Here is a 23,137-nt window from a genome sequence, read left to right on the forward strand (position 1 = left end):
AAAAAGTACCGTCCCACCAAAAAGGAAGAATAAAACCAAGGCAACAAACTGCCATTTCTAAAACATGCCAAAAGGAAGCATTTGCTCCACAACAGAATTAAGGGATTATAGAACTTTAAATGGTGAAGAAGAGTAGGTCAAAAAATAGCGATTTAAAAAAAAAAAAAAAAAAAAAAACCAAGAAGCACAAATAGGAATTAATTGTTCACTTAATGACTAGGCTATCAGAAAGAACAGCAGACCAATACAAATTTAATAACACCAGAATTCCAAAATGTACACTAAATCAAGCTGGGTTGGTTGGGGAAGCTTTATTGCTCCTCTCCATGAAGTGCAGCTGAGATCCAATCTAAGGCAGCCGTCTGAATGTCCGTCTCAATGTGTGGAGAAAGGGAAAGAGGAGTTACTGCAATCTGTCCCGCCAAGGGGAGACAAGAATCAGCAGCCAAGAAAACTAAAAATAATAATATCAAAAAAGACAGGCAGAAAAGTATCTAATTTTCTTGAGACATGAGCATGCAAAACACCACACACACACACCCCCCCCCCCCCCCCCCCCCCCCCCCCCCCCAAAAAAAAAAAAAACACACACACACACACAGAGGAAAAAGAACCCTTCCAAAAAAATTAAATTGATCCATTATCCAGTAGCAAGATCATTTACAGCTTTCAACCGGAGCTGGCAGTGGACTTTATCAGTGCGTCACATGATTGGGAGATTAAGCTCTCGAACTCATTCTCTAATTACCCAAAAAAAGTCCTGTGGTAATTCCTAACCTACACTGGGACCCATAACATTAAGTATGAGCCATAAAATAAAATATGAAAACAGCAACATACAACCAACAATGATGGCATGCAGTCTGGCACTAAACACATGCATCATTACTTTTCATTCTACATAACGCATAACTAGAATTTTCTATGATGGCCTTACCGAGACTTTTTCTTCCACCCCTTTCCAGTACAATCTCAATCATTCAGGCAAGTGGAATCCACTCTTTCATTGGGACCCATTTGGACTTTATTACAGTTATTTGAACAGGGAGAGTAATGGAAGAAACAAAAATTAGGGGTGGAACTTGGAAGGAGCTGACCACATCCAAATTATACTTGTGAAAATCTGGATTCGGTCATTTAATTTATAAATGATCAAATGACACTAACAAGAAAAAGGTCCTAAAAATCCATATTATCTACTTACAAATCCACTTTCAAGAGCTCTGAAATCCAGATCCTCATCATCCTCTTCCTGATCCTGATCCAGGAACTGCAAATAGAAGAATGTCCATGCCTTAGTTCATCACTTCATGAAACAACTAAATACTTTCATATGGATGGGGTTTTCTTTTTGGGCATTTGGATCCCCTAGAGTTCTTAACCAAACTCTAGGATCTCAAGTGGGAGAAAGATAGTCATAAGAAGTGGACTGCACAACATTTATAGTTGCACGAGTAAATGTCTCGAACAGCATTAAATGCCCAATAAATGCTATGAGCATTTATAGGTATATCCCCGACTCTAGACCTTAAGAGTTTGGTCAAGAACCCTGGAGGATCTCTATCCTCTTTTTTTGGAGGAGGTGGGGGTTTAATACCTGTAACCGGAAAAACTTCTTAACCCGGTTGAAATCAGATTTGCCTGCAACACCAACTGATTCAATCTCCACAACATTCTTCTTTTGTGTGGTCAAACGGCGAGCTGCACCCTGAAAAGCACAAAAGAATAGAATACAAGAATGAGCACCGAAAAATGCAGTATAATCCTTCCATTATTTTTTTCAATTTTTAACAAGTAACTTCCTTAGAATTACTACTTTGAAAAAAAAAAAAAAAAAATTAAGACTCTCATTAAGAGCTACTGACTGCAGCAGATGCATCTCGGCCAAGCTGTGCAAGCTGAATGCCAAGGCTTTGTTGATTGGACATGAAATGTCCAGCAGGATACCGGTTAGCTGAAACAGCTTGCCAGTTAGGAGTGGATCTCCACATACTTTGCTTGGTCAATTTGAAGCCCTGACAAGAAAAAGATTTTCACACATGTTTGTGAGGGAAAGTATAAAGAATAATAAATCTTAAAACGAGTTTTTTTTTTTCTTTTATAAGTATAAATCTGAAAACGAGTTAATATCCTAAAAGCAATGATTTATGCAAACACCACTTGGAAGTGTAACAAAACACAAGCATCATAGCTCAGTTGACAAAGTCAATCGAGGGTTTGTGCCTGTGACCAAAATTGTTGCCTCAAGCATGAAGACATTTTTCTTTCAAAATGTTGACCCAATGAAGATAACAGGGCTATACTAATGCGCAAAACCGTAGAACTCGAGTGAAAAACTGAAAATAATGTCATTAGTTATCACAGTTATCACAAATAAGTTTGCTGGCCAATCCTTTAAATTTTTTACAGCAAAAACTCTAAGAATAGAGGCTGGGTAACATTTTATGGTGCGCAGCTGGGGTGAAGAATAGCTATATAAAATAATAAAGTATCAATAAAGTATCCACATGTCTCACAACAACCAAGAATAACACGGTTCTATAAGTAAGACTCAAAACATTGTCCCAACTACACTGCTACTGAAAATTGTCTGAGGCTATTTGTACATGCTTAAGCAGATGCAAATTTCCAGATGCAGATTTCCAATGTACTGTTTTACAGCAGTATAATTTTTCAACTGCCTGATTACCTAGTACAACCTCCTTTTTCTTCTAGGAAACAATAAAGGCAATATTTGAAGTTCAAGTTACCCTAATTCACTAACTCACGTAACACGACCAAGAACAAATCATTGGCTACCACAAACAAGCATTTTAAAAAGATTTAGCTATGTTTGGGTATCATTATTTTTCACTACTTTTTACTACTATTCACTATTATTCAATATTTTATCATTAATTTTTCACCTCACTACCCAAACGTAACTAGGTTTCTCACTCATTGATTCTGAGAGTCTCGAACTACATCCATCCTGATTTTTTTATTCCCCTCAAAATTTTTTTATATATAATCATTGAAAAATAAATAAGGACCGCATCTAATAATCACTATCAAACTCTTTTCATACCCTTACACCACAGAGTACATCACTTTCACTCCTAAAAATCCCTTCACTTAGCCACAGACTAACTTGCCAATGAAAGGAAATTTTCCTCATAAGGGTTTCAAAATACACCGTAAATACATCTATAAAATAAAAATAATGTATCAAAAAGAACTTTCAATTAGCAACATATATCCTTAACATAAAAGTTCCAAACCTTGTTTGTCAAAGGAGAAGTGGGAATCTCTATATTCAAAGAGCAGCTTTTGGGGAAACGTCCTTTCTCAATATCCCTGATAGCTGCATTTATTAAAGGTGAACAAACAGCAACTGCATCCTTAAAATCAGTATCTTTACTTTCATCCTTCTTCCTGCAATAGATTAACACCAAAGGATTACTGATCGACATTTAAAAAAATAAAAAAACAGAGCTTCAATTTGTATATAAAAGAAATGTGAAGTCACCAGTTCAGTGATATTGACAATGATGGCACGCCACATATCATTGCCTCTCTAGCTCCGGCAACAACACCTGAGTAAAACCTGATTGCAATCTCAATTATTAAGTATCGTGGGTCTTCAAATAAGGGCTAAAAATCATGAGGAAAGAACCAAGAACACACATATTTAGCTTATATAACTCACACAAAAATAGTCAAAACATAAATTTTATATATTTACATGATTCTAAAGTTTACCCTGGTTAAAATAGGATAAAATTCAAATAATAATCATGCATACACTAACAACTTTCATGTGAAGACTTAACAAAAAAACAAAAACTCACATTTGATGACCACAGCTTGATCCCCGATTAATTCCACTGATCACCTGAAAATCATATCATTTATGAGTCTTCTAAACACCAGAATATATATATATAGTCACATTTATGACATCATGTAGATGCTAACCAGAAGAGGCTTTGACCAAGAAAATAATGCCCCCGACAATGCTAATGAGACACAGTCCACGGGAGTCCCTGATTGAAAGAATCGTGATCGAGCGTATTACCATCGGTAAAAGCGACAATACCACAAGACGCAGATCAAAGTTACATAATCTATCAGTCATGCATTGATAACTACGAATCGCTGAAGTTTTCCATCCATGCAATGACTCTGGCTCATAGTTAAGATTGAATATCATAGAACACACATTATGATTGCCCAATTTCATACGCATAAATAAAATCCAACACGCAAGAAATGATAAATTCATAAAATCCACTAATCCTTTTAATAGTTAAAGATCCAATTACATTGATTAAGAAAACTTGGGACATAGAGAAGATGAAATTTTTTTTATACGTGACAAAGAGAATAATGCATGAGAATATAAGAAACTCATACCTGAAACTTCAAAAGCCGTCGCACCATCAATCTCAGCGGAACTCACAGCAACAGTCTCTTGGAGAGTCACGGAATGACCCGATACTGATTTGTCCCTAATGGAACCGATAGTAAATTAAGAAAAAATGAACAGATGGTAAATAAACCAATAAACACAGAGGGCCGGAATTCTGATATGATTAACCTAATGGAAATAAACAATAAAAATAAATCGGAAATATCGCAGACCAGATGATAAGTTAAAGGGAAACAATCAATAAAAGGCAAAAAAAAAAAAATACAAAAATACAAAAACAAAAGAGACAACCAGAAATTGAAAAAAGAGAACCCACGATTGCGGGGCGCAGACATGGACATTGTACAACCCTTCACGGACCAGAGCTTCGACGAGGTAAGCAAGGCCAGGGGAGTCAATCCCGTCGCCATTAGTGACCAGCACAATGGGCTTGGAACTGTCTATGGCCTGCTCATCCTCCACGGCATCAGAAACCGAGGTGGAAGAAGAGGGTTGAGTGGATTCTGCGTTCGCTTTGACTTGATCGTTTGCTTTGTCGGATTCATTGTTCTTCTTGCTAAGAACTTCCTGAAGATTGGAGACGAGGCCCGGAGGCAAGAAGTTGTTCTTGACGGAAGTGGAAGTCATATCATAGACAGGTATTTTGAGGAAAAATAGAGTGGGAGTGTGCGTCTGCACCTGCTAATTTTGGGTCAAGAAGGATCAGAATAAAAAAAAAAAACCCTAGAGGGAGAGATGCAAAGGAAGAAAAGGAGAGGAAGGGGCGGGGGGGCAATAAAGGTAAGAGGAGAATGAAAAGGATGGAGAAGATGGACCGGTTCAAACGGCGTTATTTTGAAAGAGACAGAGACAGAGAGAGACAGGGAAAGAAAGAGAGATTACTTGTGTGGTTGGTGTAACTTGCTATCATTAAAGACATTGGGGAAGAAGCAACAGTACGCTGTGAGTTTTGCTAGATGCATCAATTCGCATCGATACGTAAGGTATATCTTTAACATCGAAGATACAAATAATTTTTATAAGATAAAAGAGATTTTCTTTTTGTTTAAAATTTTTTTAAAATAAAAAATATAATCGGTATATAAATTGGTATACGAACTTATTTATACATAATAAAACTTAAATAATAATATAAGTTTTATTTCATATAAATATAGTCGCACACTAATTTGTGTACCAATACTGATTTATTCATACTTCAAATTTAAATTAACACTATTTTTAATAAAATTTACTTTTTGACCAATCATATCACACTAGTGCAAAGATTAATGTACAATTATACTTGCAATTATATTTTTCCTAATAATACATTGTCATCAATCAAAAGTAAAATAAAAATATTAATTAATTTTATGAAATTTATAATCGTTTTTAACGGTAAATTTTACTATTTTTTAAAACGATTATTCAATACTGACATATTTTATGATTGTATATAAAATTATTATTTTTTAATTTTTATTCATGTCATTATCTTATTTGATATTGGATAATAGAATAATAAGTAATAAATGATAAATAATTTTACAATAATTTAATAGAATATAATGAAAAGATGATAGCCAAAAAAAAAAAAAAAAAACGGTGTATAGTAGTTCTCTTTTTAATTGTAAGCTTATTGACAATGTTTTATTTATAACAATACATACAGTATAATTGGGTTACGAGGCATTGAGATGTATACAAGCCAAACAATAGAAGGGATGCGAATTTGTAGTGTTCTTGGAGGGAGACATGCAAGAAAGCTATTCCCCAAAATTTTGCCACTTTTAAAGGGGAGAATGCACGAGAGAGAGAGAGAGAGAGGAGAAGCACAGAGTATTGAATCACGAGTGGAATTGTGGAAAAGGATGGTTAAAATTACACGTTGGTGGATTATTAACCAGTGAAAGGACGTATGCCGTGGATTAATGTTGACAACTATTTAAGTTAAAGGACGTTATTTTTCAACACCATTTGAATAAAAGGACTCTAACATGCTGGTTAGGAGAAGAGGGTATCAGATTAATATAAGGAATAAAAGAAAAAAAAGAGTGATAACCGAATATGTTAAGAATAATTATATTAAATGTTCAAGTTTCGTATAGATATTTTATAAAAATATAAATTTTTTTAATATAAAATTTATATATTTGAAACTTATCCGTGACAATATTGAGATATTAAAAGATAAATCCACGTCGTATAGCATCTGTAATAATCGATCCCTCCAAGTTTTAATACAACTCATAACGCAATTTACGTAATCTGGATTTCTTGTCGAAATGAGGTTGCCTTTTAACAGATCTTGTCGTGTTATGAGACATGTCTTCAGGGTAAACTTTTTTTTTTATTCTACTCTTTATTATTTTAAATCCCATATCCAGATCATTGTACTTGGCAAGGCAAGTTGGGATTTTGTAGCCTGTGGCATCTCTCAGCTTGAATAAAAGTGGGAAAATAAAAGAGAATATAAATAGTAATTTATGATCATGATCTGTGAGAAAGAATAGAGACTTTTTGCATTGACGCTAATTTTGTTCATTGATTCCCCCCAATCAACGACCAAAAGTGCACGTCTTTCACGTTCAGGCAATAATAGATAGGAGTTGGGAAGCACACTCCTCGTTGCGTTCCTTGAAGAATCCTAATGTATTTACTGATGTAGCACTGTAGTTGGCGTTGGTAGGATTGTTAATGTAGCAGGATTGTGGCAAGCGGACGGCACCGACAAAGTGGTACCTCGTCTGCTGTTTCTATATTTCCGAGCATTGATTTTCTTGTCCCATATGTTTATCAGATTATAATTACTCTGCATCCGTTCGATCTGCTTTACTTTTGAGCGACTTGGGTAGTTGCCTGGTGCAGGTAGATTATATGGCTGTCTGTAACTAAGAAAAGGGAATCATAAGAGAGATAGTACAGGGAAAAATTGGGATTCTTATCCTTAATTAATGGGGCTCATTATGAATTCCTGTAATTGTCCTTGATTAGTTTGGATCTGATAAATCATTAATGTCCCATCATTTTTTGGTGTACCTCCATTTCGTTCTGATCAGATCCAAGATTTAAGGTAATTTTAAGGTTTTGGACCCTTTGCAGTGTCCAATCATATACAGGTAAAAGAGAGAGAAATCAGAAACACAGTGAATCCAAGGCATTGTTTGGAACAAAAAAAACCGCAATTGTTCGGGTCAGCCTTTACGTTGTCCAATATCTTTCTGGGCTCTAAAGGGGTGTCCGATTTACTGCAGAAAGAAAACTGTCGAACACATTGCTTTTGACAGCCAAAGAAAAGTGGAGGCCAAGTGATTAGAGTTAGAAAGAGTTGGCAACTGGCTGGCTTTTAAAAATGCTATACACTGTATTTTTATTCTATTAAATAAGATATAATTTATTTATTATTATTAGATAATAGAAATATATATAATAAATAATTATTTAATAATAATAAATATATCACATCATATTTAATAGAATAAAAATAAAATAATAATATAGTGTATAAAATTTATCTTGACCTTTATAATAGATTTGTGATCCCGTTTTGAGATGCGAATGTTCATCATTACTATTTGAAGGTTTGTGTGTTTGTTTATCTTCTGAATTTTTCATAAGAAAAAAGTTATAAGAAGTCGGCTAGTGCAAGCACGGGGCAAATGGTGCTGATGTAAAAAAATAAAAAGGGTATCATTTCAGTGTTTGCCCCAATTTCCCCATACAAGATGACTCACCCTCCTTCTCTATGTTTCTCTCCCTCAAATAATTGATTATGTGCTTTACAACCCTGCTTGCATGGCTAACTGAGCAACCTCAACAATTTCCCACACAGCCACATCGACGACAACAATTAAGAGCAAACCAGATCTGAGGAGGAGACTTGTCATTTCTTTCGCCGCAACCTAGATCCAGCTCTTCTTCTCCTCTATAAGCAGTATCAAATGGATCCCAACATCCAAATTCTTGAAAACCTAGAAGTAAAATCTTTAGAAGAACAAAACCCACTTGCCATTTGTGACATCAATGATTTTCCTATTCTGAGATATCTAATGCTCCCCATAACTTTTTTTTTTTTTTACATAGAGGATCGTAAGTATCCTACTAAAGAGGTAATGGAAGACTATACCAAGGTTTTGGGATTGACATACAAGCAGGTCCAGGGATTGTTTGTTGAGAAGAGGAGGAGGTATAAAAAGAGAAAATAGATTTATTGTAACATTTCATTCGGCTTTGATTAAGAAACATCCTATTCTTACTAGAAGGAATGGGTCTAGTCCTGTATTGATGCTACGAAGGTTTCTAAAGGAGATCTCTCGATAAGTGTGACAAAGACTCCTTTATCTTCCATATAAAGGTGCCCACCTACAACGAAAAGAAAGAAACAGGTCTTTCTTCTTCATAACTTGTTAACTCTGGACATTATGAAGAATGTGTTCCACAAGGATGGTCCTCCCCTTGGTTTGAAATTTGACTCTCTTGAATTATATTTCATATAAACTTTTTTTTTTCTTAGAAACTTTGAAGAAGAAGCTAAGCGAAATTCACATTTCATATTTCTCGCATTTTTTTTATAATATATCAGTTGACATGGTATCGTCAGCGAACTGCCCACCATTTGCAAGGGTTGATTAGCCCTAGAAGGATTGTTTCCATAAAGATTCTGGATAGGAATATTTGACATCTAAAACCTATAATATTGTACATAATTGACATAGAAGATGACTACAAACTGAGCACTATAAACCCAAGTTTAGTAAAAATGATCCACACTCTACAAATAACAATGCTTTACTAATGAGCAGAAAAGCATACTTGAATCGCTTTGCAATAAACTCTATATTTTGTCTGAATAATTATAGTTTTCTCTCTGTGGGATTATTGCAGTGACAATTTTAGTACTGACCATCATCGCAATTTGAATAATCCCTTTGCTTACATTTTTTATACACTTTGTCCCAATTTTCTTCAATGACTCTCCAACTTCATCTATCACAACTATCCTTTACCTAATGTTTGAGTAACTTCCTATGATTCTGGGAATCTATCACATGTTCTTTCTTTATCTTTTTCTATTTTTATAAAGGGGGTGAGAGGCTTCTAACTCAAATTTTCCATTTAGATATCCGGGTCATATGCCATTAGACCATCATATTCTTAACTTGAAAATCTATCCCATCTTTTGCAAATCTATCTAGCATGTTTGCAATTTCATTCAAAGCTTCAACCTGTAAAGTTAACGAATAACTAAGCATCGAGTATGAAAAAACAAAACAAAAAAACATATATAATGATGTACGAGTAGCCTAGTAAACATCAGATGGCCAATTATGCAAAGCCTTACTTTTCCCTTAAATTCAGACTCAACGGATCATGTAAGCCTCCCTACAAATTTACGAGTAATTTTCTCTGCCATCACTGCATATACTTCCTCTCGTCCACGTCATCATCACCTTCCACGATGTGAAGTCGATGCATTGATCATGACCACTCGTCAAGCTCAGATTGCATTTTGCCCCCAAGATGTCAACCCCATGATCATATGCACGGCTCTCTCTCCCATCTCTGCACATCCTTTGGGATTCCTTGAAGCATGCCAAATTGCCCAAGGTCCGGTTAATTTTATAAGTGGTCTCAATCCATCTATATTTCAATATTTAAATATTATTTTAATACAAATATTTTTTAATTTTAAATTTTTTATCAAATTATTACCTAATTATTATAATTTTTCTAAACTTTTAAACAAAATTTAAAACATAGTCAATTTTTAAAAATTTTAACTACTATTCACATATTTCTCATCACATCTTATATGTGTGTAATCAAACAAGACCAGGGCTCTGGGAGACGTCTTTCTGCCTCCTTAAAACATATGAGCACGGTCTTCTCAAATCATACGTTTTATAAACTAACCCATGGATATCCCAGTGTTTCATCAATAAATTTGAATGGAAATTTTACTTCCTAGAGAGACATGTAGAACATTAACAAGAACTCACAGGCCAACCAAGTCCAACATATAAAAAAAATAAAGAGAACCAAAGTCAATTATTGTCATGAATAGAGTTTAGACTTTGTTAGATTATATCTCATATATTTTTATCCTATTTCAATATTCAAACATCATTTAAATATAAATATTTTTTAATTTTAAATCTTAATTTTGTTATATGATCGTTACTTAATCATTACAAATTTTATAAACTTCTAAATAAAATATAAAAAATAATTTAATTTTTTAAAATTTTAAAATAAAATTAATATTATAACAATATTTAAATATTATTATATTTTAAATATTTTAATTCAAACAATTTCACTATTATTCATAATTTATTTTACTATTATTTACAAATTTGTTCATTTCATCTCAAAACCTAAACTAGGCGTAAATGTATCATAATGATGAAAACAATTCGTATAGGTAAGTTTGGAAATTTCCAAATTACAATTATGGCACGACATTACACGTGACCTTGTGACAGGGAAAATTAAATACCAGAGCATTTGATTATGGCCGTGTGCATAATTTACGTGTTATGAAACAATAAAAACATTTGGTCACAAATACTCTCACTCCCTTATCTATCCATTTGTTTTACAGTTGGATGATTATCTTAAGGAGATATTCTATATATTAGTTACTATTCACCCCACACTATATATTTTATATAATTTTTTATTTTTTTTAAATGTCAAACTCGAACCCATTTACCTCTATCTCCTCTCTCTCTCTCTCTCTCTCTCTCTCCCCTGAAGCTATCTCTATCATCAGCCTATCTCTCTTTTACCCCCCTCTCTCTCTACCCTCAACCAAAATTCATTTATTTCTATTTATTCGTTTCTCTATTACTTGCTCCAAAATTCATTTTTTTCTACTTCATTTCCTGACTCCTCAATTTTTTTCTATCTCAACGTTTTTCAATTTCAGCCAATAACCATTTTTTGCTCCAAATCCAAATCCCTTGACATGTTTTCATTCGCTTGGGGCGGGTTTTGAAGGATTTTTTTTTTTTGGTTAGTAATTGGGTTTGACTTACGTGTGTAAGAGGTGGGGTATAAAATGAAAGAAAAAATTTAATTGTAAATATAATTGTGTATTAATATGTGTATTAATTTATTGTGATTAGTCAAAAAGTAGATTTTATTAAAAATAATATTATTTTAAATTTTAAATATAAAAAAATCAATACTAATATATAGATTAGTACGTAACTTTATTTATATGTAACAAAACTCAAAATGAAATAAGAGACTAAAGGAAAGAATAATTCTTATGTTCAGTTAGATTGTAAATATAAGAATGCTCAATCAAAGAAAACACGCAAATTAACCGATGGTCGACTCGTACAATGGACAAAGAATAGAGCGATTTAGTATTCTCTAGCAAATCGTCGGGATCCACCTGACAAGGGAGCGTTTGGCTCGATATTTGTTTGAAGAAGAGAATCATTTTGATTGGACTCGGGAAAAAAAATGAAATATGAATTTTAAATACTTAATAATTTATTTTTATCGATGAAATGAAATAGAATAAATATAAATTAAAAGTAAAATAAAATATAAGTAGAATATATTTTTTAATATTATTTTTATTTTACAGTTTTAAAAAATAAAATTATTTATTTTATTTTATATAAAAATTTTAAAAAATTATAATAATGAAATAAAATGAGATAATAATTATAAAGTAAATCGGGCGTTTTGTAAATTGTAGTCAATCCAGCACTGGAATAGAACTCTCTAGCGAGTGGGCCGCCGCGTTACCCAAAGCCCTCCTAAGTCCTATCTCTACCTTTATCCAAACAGGAGTATTACTCTGCCTAGAAATGCGAGCTTTGTCGCTCACGGAAATGTCCTCCTTGGTCAAGAGCAATTACAGTCGCCAACTATCTTCAACTGCCATGGCAATGTGCTCCAGCTTTTGCCCTCAGATTCCAAACCAATTAAGAGCAAGACCCGGTTGCTCCTTCCCCAAAAAACCACTCTACGCACTTTCTGTTAAGGCTTTCTCTTCTCAGACACCCAATGCTTCAGTTAAGGGTATTCTCTTTAACTATCTTGAGGCTTTTTTGTTGGGTATTCTCTTTTTTACTGTCCCTTTTAAAAAATATTTCAATGGATAAAGATTTCGGGGCCTAATTTGGGGCGCTTTTGTTGTATAATGGAAGCTAGAAAAGCCTTTGCAAATTACTGAATTAGGGCGACTGTTTGATTCTAATTAGGCGCCATAGTATTTTGAAGGAATAAACATTTAGCATTTGAGTACATTTGTAATGAATTATGCTCCTTCCTTTTATTGGCAATCGTTGATGTCGTACGATAACATTGCCGATGGATGTAAGTATGGTTGTGCGGCAGTAAAGGCGGGAAACAGGGAAAGGTATTGTGCTGAGGTGTGGCACGGTGATGGCATTTGACAATACTGATGACATTAATGGTTTTGGCGGTGGCTGCAAGGACAAGAACAAATTCAGTTTTTGTTTTTTTTCTTTTTCTTTTAGGTGTAGGATGGAAAATGGTGGTGATGCTGGTGGTTAGTAATAAGGATTGTGGTAGTGTGTAGTGGTGGTGGCAGGAGGCTTGAAAAATTGAATTGGCGAGATGGCAGTTACGGTGGTGGTGGTGTTGGAATATGGAAAATATTTTCTTTTCTTTTCTCACTCCAATTCCTTTTTTGAATTTACAGACAATGAATTGTCAGCACGGATTGGATTTCTAGGTCTTGGGATAATGGGTTCCCCAATGGCACAGAACCTTCTTAAAGCCGGGTATGACTAAAATTTTCCTTAATTAGCCGAGAAACCACCCCATAATTAAGTTCATTGGATAAATTTATTATGTCCATGCCATAGGGACTGGACTTCTTGAGTTGACTTGATTATTTGGCAATAATTTTCAAGGATTTTTTTTTGGTGACATATTGAAGTCATATTCTCGTTTGTGACGTATTGAAGTTCATAACTATTCTGTATTTTACTCTCCTACTTGGCATGTCAGGTGTGATGTGACCATTTGGAACAGGACCAAGAGCAAATGTGATCCTCTTATCAGCTTGGGTGCAAAGTAAGTATGTAATAGGCTGTCAAATTGATATCTCTATGCGCTTTTGACATCATTGCGGAATACCCTCAGTAGTGATGATCTCAATGTTACAAGCATTGGATGAGATTCTTGAGACTTGAAACTTTCACTACTCACACTATTGGTTTGGCCAGGGATCACTATTGACCCACCCTAATGACTTGGTCATCTGGAGTAATGACCCAAGTCAAAGTCATGTTTAAGCTTACACTTCAAATGGACTGGTCAATATTATAATTGAAGTTCCTTGGATAGATTAGAAAGGCCAAGAACTTCTCGTTCTTATGCGATATTGGATCTCTTCACTACACCCAAGAGATATGGGGTGTTATAGTCTCCCCCACTCAAATATTTGATGTCTTCATCATGGGTCAAGACTTGATATGACTTTTTTTTTTTTTATATGACTTAAATCTCACACTTTTGGTTATAATTGATTCTGATACCATTTGTAATGTTCTAAATAAAATTCAAGCCACATCTAAGCCTATATACTAGAATGACCAGAAAATGTTACAATTGGAGCTTATAGAATCATTATAAAGGCCAAGAACTCCTCAGTCATGGACAATATGGGATCTTATTCACCAAGCTTCCATTTACCATGCTTCCATAGATGTGAGGTGTTACTCCTATAAAAAAAATGATGTGGGGTCTTACCTTTGGAGCTTGAATTCCCCTCGTGGAAAGGCATATTAAAAATTATTGGCCTTAAAAGGTGGTGGTTTTCATATCTATTTCAGTAATGGTGTTCGACGCATGAACATGCATTCTCTAGCGTGTTGAATTTTATGTACCTGGACTAGTTTATCATTGACTGTTGTTGGTGCTTTCATCCGCAACTTCGCAAAACCCATATTGAGAGCTTTAATATGGGAAATTCTGTTACCACGATGGTTGTTCTTTTATGCAGATATAAATCAACCCCTCAGGAAGTAGCTATTTCTTGCGATGTCACATTTGCCATGCTTGCTGATCCTGAAAGTGCAGTGCGTATGTTTCATTTAGATTTTTTCCTTGCTTTCACTACTATCCCAGTTATAACAATTTATAGCTACTCTTTATCAGGTGGAAGTTGCTTGCGGGAAGCATGGGGCTGCTAGTGGAATGAATTCTGGAAAAGGGTACTATCTATTCGAGTTCCTTTCAAGTTTATGCATTTTCTCAACCATATATATCAGTCACTGCTCTCAGAACTGTACGTGAAGGCTACAAAAATCCTCTCAAACTTTTCATATATGTTTTGCCATTTGCAGGTATGTGGATGTTTCAACAGTCGATGGTGCCACTTCTAAATTGATTAGTGGACATATTAAAGCTACCGGGGCATCATTTTTGGAGGTGAATTTTTTTCAATATCATTTCAAAATCTTTTCAGTGCATTATAAAGTGCAAATACCTTCTGCGACATATGCCTCAAGGACACGACAGTTGTATTTTCTGCAATCTTCATTAAGTTTTGCACTATTTCTATAGGCTCCAGTTTCAGGCTCCAAAAAGCCAGCAGAAGATGGGCAACTGATATTTCTTACAGCAGGTGGGCCAGCTCTAATTTTCTTATTCAATGTATTCAATTCATTGATGGATTCCAGACTTGAGGTCTTCTTGTATTTAACACAAACTCAAATGTAATTATCAAATTTAAAAGTTATGAAATTCTATTTATTTATTTGTTGATAAGTAAGAAATCTTCATTAGAATATGATTTGATGTATTTGCGGCATTCATTCTTTATGTTATATGATTAGTCTGCTCCTAATTTCTGTACCATTTTTGTTATATCCTGTGTTCAGAATATGGCTTTCTGTATGCATTGTGAAGTCCATGTCCATGATACCATATAGGAAACCTAACAGATATAGACCATTGGCTGCATTTTTTCAGGCGACAAATCTCTGTATGAAATGGTTGCTCCAATTCTAGACATCATGGGGAAGGTATTATCGTTTCTAGTATATATGCTGCTAACTTAGCATACTCTCATTACCCGTTTGAAGTCTGGCTGCCAAATTTTTGCTTTTTCCAGTCAAGATTTTACCTAGGGGATGTTGGAAATGGAGCTGCAATGAAACTTGTTGTCAACATGATCATGGGAAGGTTCTGCATTTGATTCCACTAAAGTTCCTTAATAAATGAGTTTCTGTTGTTCAGTTTTAGTGAAAACGCTTACTACATTTTGTAGCATGATGGCATCATTTTCTGAAGGATTGCTTCTCAGTGAGAAAGTAGGACTGGATCCAAGCGTACTAGTAGAGGTACAACTCACCGTATCTTGCTGGATTATTGGCTCTATGTCACCTTCAATTAAACTCCACCTGCATTGATTCTCTCTCTCTCTCTCTCTCTCTCTCTCTCTCTCTCTCTCTCTCTCTCTCTCTCTCTCTCTCTCTCTATCAATGGGTTATTATCATTTAAGCATGTTGAGGAATAATCCTGCATTACCTATGGACAAGATCTTGGGCATATTTATCAAGAATGAACAACCCTCTTTTGTTGAACTGGTTTTATGAGATGAGTTAGGCCCATGAATTTTTTCATGGTATCAGAGCCTACCACAGGACGAATGGGGGCCACACTACTTATCCTGTGACAAAGACTAGGAAAACTATTAGCTTGCACGTGAGGGAGGGTGTTGAGGAATAATTCTACATTGCCCGTGGACAAGGTTTTGGGTATGTTTATGAGGAATGAGCAACTCTATCTTATTGAACCGGTTTTATGAGATGAGTTAGGCTTAGACCCATGAATTTCTTCAAAGCATATGTGATTTTTGGTGGCAGAATAGTCAGACAGAGGCTGCCGTGTAGTTTGTGCTAGTTGAGTTTGATTTTACCCATACGATGTAGGATTGGTCACATGAGACCATGTCAAGTGTAGGGATTTGTCTATTGTTAGCCAGTTATGCGTTTAACCCATTTCAGGGTCCTCCCACCACTTTTGCCACACTAGTAAATTCTCCTAATCAAGACTTTGACCTAATATGCGTGGTGGAAACTTTTTGGAAATGAAACAGTTGTTGCCATCTGTCCAAAGGGCCAAATAATAATAATAATAATAATAATAATTGCTTTGGCCTATTCGTTTTTCTCTGTCTGAAGTAGATAATTCTACATACTCTCAAATAAGGCATGGCTTGTTAACACAGCACAAAAGTGATTTTTTTATACGTATAGAAAAAAAAGAAAGAAAGAAAAAGAAATCAGGTTTGATGCCACTGTATTTTATCGGTCACTGGCTTTTCAGGAAATATCGTCCCCTCGTGATGAAATCTTTTTCTTTTTTTTCTTGTGTTAGGTTCTCTATAGTTGTAGTCCATGAACAATTACTTGCCCATCGTCTTTCCAATTAAGGAACTAGTTTCTATCCCGAAAGAAAGTTGTCATGAAGGTTTCTTTAAAATCTTTGCAGGTTGTCTCACAGGGTGCTATTAGTGCACCAATGTACTCAATGAAAGGACCATCAATGATCCAATCCCTGTATCCACCCGCTTTTCCTTTGAAGCATCAGCAGAAGGTTCGTAATTTTGCTGGACTGTCCCGTTAACACATTAACACATTCTCTGTTCTAATGGCAAGGTTAACGATGACAGGACCTGAGGCTTGCTCTAGGATTAGCAGAATCTGTTTCCCAGTCTATTCCAATTGCAGCAGCTGCAAATGAACTATATAAGGTTGCAAAATCTCATGGCCTTAGTGACCACGACTTTTCAGCAGTAATCGAAGCATTGAAAGCTAAATCGCAGAACTCTGCAAAATAGAAGAAGAGTTCATCTTGCATCAGGATTCATTTGTTTTACAACAGGTGATAAGAAAGAGATTATATGATGTTTAGTTGTTCAAATGAAAATGTAGGCTGTTTTGTGGCGTTCTTAACCTTGGATGCTTATGTGGTTTGTGTCCTGTAGGGGGCCACGACTGAATCCACTTGCTTATGCGTGATAGAAAAGTATTGCTCGGATTCAAATTCTCCAGAAATTTGGAACTTTCACTGTCCCATGAGGCGTCTGAAACTTCATCTGTACAATATCTCCCGATATTTATGTTATTCCAATAATAATTTTTAATAAATATATAAAAAATTTCTTTTTGGAGTTAGGCTTTGCTTGGGAGTTCAGGGAAATGAAATGGAACGGAAAATAATATAAAGGAAATGAATGGAAAGAATGGAATATTTATTTTTTGGATGTTTTAAACAAAAAGGAATGGATAGAAATGGAAAATAAATAATCTTATCTAGAAGTATATAATATGTATAATATAAATGAATATTTGTAACGGCATTACAATTGTGCCTTAAAAAAAAAAAAAATTAGAATAGGAAAATTTTTCAAAAAAGAAAATTATAGTATTAGATGAGGATTTACTTCTGTTTTTAGTAGATAATATATTAATGAATGGCATATTAAAATTAATAAAAATTAAGACTTTTTGGGAAAGTAAATGTGCATGATCTAATTGCACTTAATGACTTTTTATATTTATATATTGAATTAAAGAGATGATATTTACAGTCTTAGAATGTAAAATTTTTGTGCATTTTTTTTTAAATTGATAAATATAAAATATATTTGAAAAATTTATTTATTTTTAATGATGGACCACACACTTCTAAAAACAAAAAAGTGTGCGAGACTTAGTATATGACATAGTCACATATTTGATATCTAAAATTAAATAAGAAACCTTCTTATATATTTTAAGAGTAGATATTGATATCCTTATATTTCATTTATTACATTTTTACTATAGTTATTTTTTTCCTTTTGCTATTTGAATCTGGATTAAAAATTACAAAATATGACATTTTTGCATAATTTAAAAGAAAATAAATTGAATCAATCAACATAATCATGTAAATTAATTTAAAATAAATTCAATTTCATAAAAATTGACCCAAAGAGCCAAAAAAGGTCAAGTTTTATAAAATTTATTTATTTTTAATTACATTATATGATATTGAATTTATTTATTTTTAGATTATGTAAAAATATTCTATTTTAAAATTTTTAATCCAAATTCAAAGGGTAAAAGGAAAAAAGAAATAGCTTGATAGTAAAACAACAGTGAAGGAGGTGTAAATGTATAATTACACTTTGTGTAATTTATTTATAGATAGAGTATTTACTGTATTTTAATAGCAAATAAATATAAATATAAATATTGGGCCGTGCACGACACGCTCTCTATCCGCAAGTGTGACACTGCACGCTCAGCATCATCATCATCTTCGTCGTATAAAAGCCTTTCGAATGTTGAAAACGTGAGGGGGAGAAACGCTCGCTCAACTCGGTCTCAATAATTTTCCCTCCCTCTTCCTCCAGTTTCCTCATTTTCTCTCTCTTATAGGGTTTGCCTGTTCCTCCCCTTCCTAAACAACAGCCAAAACGAGAAAGGAAAAAAAGCAATGAGTAACAAGAAGGACAATTTGGACTTGTCTGATCTCGACTCCGCTCTCCCAGCCGCCGCCGCCGGTATCGCCTCACCTTGAACCCTAATCATTCTCTCTAAGCTTTGTTCATTTAATTTTTCTTGTTTCAGTGTATTATTTCCCCATTTTATTGTGTGAAACGCGTTGAATTTTATATTAGTTACAAAATCGAACATGTGTGTAAACTATCTATCAAAAGTGGATACTGGCTTTCTTCTACTGAACATGATATGAGCTCTAAGATATGTTTGTTTTTGTGTATAGCTCTTAGTGAGGAGGATCGAGCTGGTCTTGTTAATGCGCTGAAGGCAAGTTTTTCTTTGTGCAAAACAAACATGTGTTTGGTATAGTTAAGTTGATTATCCATGAAAACGAAAGTTGGTTTCTGTTTTGGGCAAGAGGATAATGAAAATGATGGCAAAAATACGTTTTGGTGGCTGTTTCTAAAATCTAGTTTTAACATAAAAAAGACCTTCTGCTTGTTCAAAGAAGCAAGCGAAAGTGCCGGGAAAAGAACGAGTCCTTCCAGATTCTTTTTCGTTTTCAATAATTTTTTTTCTACTTGGAAACGTATTAGTATCAGTGTCACACATTTTTTGATTCCTGGTTTTATTTTTCTGATGATGTACTTATAAAAAATATTTTTCTGGTAATGTATTGTTGGATACTTTTCAGGATAAGATTCAGAGTTTGGCTGTGGGGAACTCAGATATTCTAGAAACCCTGTCACCCAAAGTCAGGAAGCGTGTTGAGGTTCTGAGACAGATTCAGGTTAGCTTGCCTGTAAAGTCTATACGTTATTGGTCTGTCTGTTAAGTTATCAATCTTTTCTAAAAAAATATTGGACTTTGGTTCGCAGAAGTAGGATAAATATCGTCCATAAAAGCATTATAAATATAGTCCTAATGATACGTTGGACAAAGTCTGCACTCTCAACTATATCACTCAATTGACTTAATTGCATACTTCAGTATAATACTGGAACGACTAATGCAATGCTTGACATGTTGTTATGGTATAGCATACATACATACATACGTATATATTGCTATACTTGTTTTTGGGAAGGCTGAATATAAAAAAAAATATTTACCCCAGTTATTGGGCTAGTAATGGATTAATTGAGGGTCACGAAAGTAAATTAGACTAGAGCTATTATCTTCTTGTTGATGTTTGTAACACCTATTCCAAGGCACTTGAGTTGGTGCCTCTGTGAAGCTGCCTCACCTCAAGTGTATATGGCATCTTGCCTCACCCAAGCACCTTGTCAAGCACCCAGTTTTCATTTGAACTTGGTGGTCTTTGTGTGAGGAGTGCTGGCTTGAAACTTCAAACTTAGGGCTGAAGAGTAACTTTGCACATTCTTACTTTCCAGAGCCAACATGACGAGCTTGAGGCAAAATTCTTTGAAGAGAGATCAGCACTGGAGGCTAAATACCAGAAGCTTTATGAACCACTTTACTCAAAGGTATCTATAATACTACAATAAGTGAGTTCTGCATAGTTACATTATTCTTTATAATGTTCTCCAGGATATAGATTTGTCAAAACTTCCTATTATCAAATATTTGGAATACAACTGAAATGGTGTTGATTTACAAAGTTCACAATCATGTCCTTTTAACTCATTTCTTTACTTGGTCCTCGCAGAGATACGAGATCGTGAATGGTGTAGTTGAAGTTGGAGGAGTTGCAAAAGAAGCTGATGTGGACCAAGGAGGGGACAAATCTGCAGAAGGTATCACTCAAGAGTTAAAATATTTTATCCATTTACTACCATTTCCCTTTGTACTTTATGTTTGATTTCATCTGGCAATGCAGAGAAAGGGGTGCCTGACTTCTGGCTTACAGCTATGAAGGCTAATGAAGTACTAGCTGAGGAGGTGAGAAGGTTTCATAAGCTGTTATCCCTGTTATTCATCTGTTGAATTGATTGTAGAGTGTGATTTACTGTTTCCTGGAGTAGATTACAGAGAATGATGAAGGGGCTCTGAAGTACCTCAAAGATGTCAAGTGGTATAGAATTGACAATCCAAGAGGTTTTAAGCTGGAGTTCTTCTTTGATCCTAATCCCTATTTCAAAAACTCCGTCCTTACAAAAACATATCACATGATTGATGATGATGAGCCTATATTGGAGAAAGCGATTGGGTAATGTAATCTCTGTTTTTATTACGAAACATTCTGTTCTCTTTCCCCCCCAACCCAAAGTCTCTTATCATGCCAGGGTGTTTTGTAGGACGGAGATTGAATGGTATCCAGGGAAAAGCTTGACGCAGAAGGTCCTGAAGAAGAAGCCAAGAAAGGGATCAAAGAATGCGAAACCCATCACAAAAACTGAGAGTTGTCAAAGCTTCTTCAACTTCTTTAACCCTCCACAAGTTCCTGAGGATGATGATGATGATCTTGATGAAGATACTGTAAGTTCGGTTTCCTTGTATAGCAAGATGCAAATGGAATTGAAAGTACAATAAAGCTATCGTTTTTTAAAAGTACAATAAAGCTATTGTTTCTTACTTTCGTGATGAATTGATAGGCTGAAGAGCTCCAAAATCAAATGGAGCAGGACTACGACATTGGGTTAGTCGAATTTTTTTATTTTATTTACTATTTGCTATTTATTTTTTTGCTTGGGCAATAGAACTTAATTTTCTAATAATGCCTCCAGGCATATCCATTGATGAGGCATCCTTGGGGAGAATATGTACTTTTAACATTTTGAGGTGTTTGTTGTGCATGTGATCAACCTGCTTGATTTCTTTGGAGTTTGCTGGGTTGGTTAGTCTGATTTTCTTTTTAAGAAAATGTAGTCATTGCAAATGAACAAAAACAAAACATATTGTTGAAACATATCTAGGCTGTTTCCCTGATGGTGACATAGGATGAAGTGGATGCTTCACATGATATATAAGACCAACAGAATTTTAATACAGAGTTATATATTCTGCAGTTGTCTAAATGCTTACGTGGGTGTTTAGAATGGGAAGGGGTATTTGTTTTGTCTATTCTCTGACTTTGTTTCCAAAAATGACCTTTTTTCATGTTTCTGTGTAGATCAACAATCCGGGATAAAATCATCCCTCATGCGGTGTCATGGTTTACGGGGGAGGCTGCACAGGAGGAGTATGAGGATATTGGAGATGATGATGATGAGGGGGATGATGAGAATGAAGAGGATGACGACGAAGATGATGACGAAGATGATGATGACGACGAAGATGATCACGAAGAGGAAGGCAAGGGCAGGAAGAAGGTATAGATATCATCAAGATTTTTACTTATCCTATTCTATTTCAGTTCTTGAATACCAGATAGATTTTCTTTATTCTTTCTTCTTTTATATTTGTTGTTGATGGTTCTTTTTCCATCATTTCCTTGATTACTGCAGTTATCAACTGGACCCAAGGTGAGATTATCTAACGTCTGTGTTTTCTGGTGATTTGATGTTGTGTGTACAAGCAATTCTTATGTCGAGTAGGTGATAAATTAACTTCAGGATTGTTTTGCAGAAAAGTGGAAGGACACAAGCTGGGGAGCAAGGTGAGCGACCTCCAGAATGCAAGCAGCAGTAGTGTATTTATGTGCATTTTTTTTTCCTGTCTTTTCTCCCTTTCCGGCTTTTATGGAGTCCCTCACATTTATTACCCCCATAGCATATGTAAAATGCAATTGGTGTTATGACACTATTGATTACCCACTATTTGTATGGCTATTAACTGATTGATTGCGCTGTAAAATGTACGTAGTTTATTCGTTGGTTAGTTTCATCCAAACATTGGACAATGGACCTTGTACAAATTCACCAAAACGTCGCATGTCAATTTACGAAAAGGGTTTATTGAAAGTGATATAATGGAGCTGAGGAGTATGTATACGTGTATGTATATACGCATGTACATAAATTCCTATGCATTGAGATCTAGAACTGAAGCGTCCGGCGATGTGAATTTGCTTATTGCAGGGAGGGAGGGTTACTGCTCCCTCCTTAACGTTTATCTTGGTAGTTGATAAGAGTAGCAGATGCCTTAAAACGATTGCCGTTCACACGATGATGAATTCTGACGTGTAACCGCATTCGTGTCGTGTGATATAAAGCAGCTTGCACGCTCTTATTCAAAATGTAGCGACGAAAACTAGTCACGGAAAAACATAGTCAAGTGCAACTATACAATATAAACAGTGATATAAGAGCAGTATACTATTTCGAATTCTGAAGGTACTTTCAAACATTCC

The 23,137-nt window shown here is 34.8% G+C and overlaps 3 protein-coding genes across 4 annotated transcripts; 2 read left to right on the forward strand and 1 right to left on the reverse strand.

Moving 5' to 3' along the window:
- Positions 1-24: 24 nt before the first annotated feature.
- LOC122281228 (5'-nucleotidase SurE-like) lies at positions 25-5,307 on the reverse strand. Its single transcript, XM_043092584.1, has 10 exons — positions 4,728-5,307; positions 4,396-4,490; positions 3,958-4,025; positions 3,831-3,874; positions 3,509-3,586; positions 3,261-3,414; positions 1,866-2,015; positions 1,598-1,708; positions 1,205-1,270; positions 25-413 (listed from the first exon to the last, which is right to left on the reverse strand). Exons 1-10 carry the CDS (start codon positions 5,036-5,038, stop codon positions 312-314), a joined length of 1,179 nt encoding a protein of 392 aa, XP_042948518.1. The 5' UTR covers positions 5,039-5,307; the 3' UTR covers positions 25-311.
- A 6,868-nt stretch (positions 5,308-12,175) lies between these two features.
- Positions 12,176-17,571, forward strand: LOC122281234 (glyoxylate/succinic semialdehyde reductase 2, chloroplastic). The gene is made up of 13 exons (XM_043092591.1): positions 12,176-12,436; positions 13,083-13,164; positions 13,394-13,459; positions 14,391-14,466; positions 14,546-14,601; positions 14,734-14,818; positions 14,954-15,014; positions 15,362-15,414; positions 15,504-15,574; positions 15,660-15,732; positions 16,886-16,990; positions 17,067-17,278; positions 17,382-17,571. Exons 1-12 carry the CDS (start codon positions 12,223-12,225, stop codon positions 17,232-17,234), a joined length of 1,110 nt encoding a protein of 369 aa, XP_042948525.1. The 5' UTR covers positions 12,176-12,222; the 3' UTR covers positions 17,235-17,278; positions 17,382-17,571.
- Positions 17,572-18,724: 1,153 nt separating this feature from the next.
- Positions 18,725-22,687, forward strand: LOC122281251 (nucleosome assembly protein 1;4-like). Of its 2 annotated transcripts, XM_043092608.1 has the most exons (12): positions 18,726-18,947; positions 19,169-19,212; positions 19,580-19,675; positions 20,280-20,372; positions 20,555-20,642; positions 20,726-20,787; positions 20,871-21,055; positions 21,144-21,324; positions 21,441-21,484; positions 21,959-22,157; positions 22,293-22,310; positions 22,414-22,687. In XM_043092608.1, exons 1-12 carry the CDS (start codon positions 18,881-18,883, stop codon positions 22,474-22,476), a joined length of 1,140 nt encoding a protein of 379 aa, XP_042948542.1. In that variant the 5' UTR covers positions 18,726-18,880; the 3' UTR covers positions 22,477-22,687. The 2 variants fall into 2 exon arrangements, with proteins under 2 accessions (XP_042948548.1, XP_042948542.1); XM_043092614.1 differs by lacking the exon at positions 22,293-22,310 and having other exon boundaries at positions 18,725-18,947.
- The last annotated feature ends 450 nt before the right edge of the window (positions 22,688-23,137 follow it).

Source organism: Carya illinoinensis, chromosome 1 (assembly GCF_018687715.1).
Source record: "Carya illinoinensis cultivar Pawnee chromosome 1, C.illinoinensisPawnee_v1, whole genome shotgun sequence".
Lineage (NCBI taxonomy): Eukaryota > Viridiplantae > Streptophyta > Magnoliopsida > Fagales > Juglandaceae > Carya > Carya illinoinensis.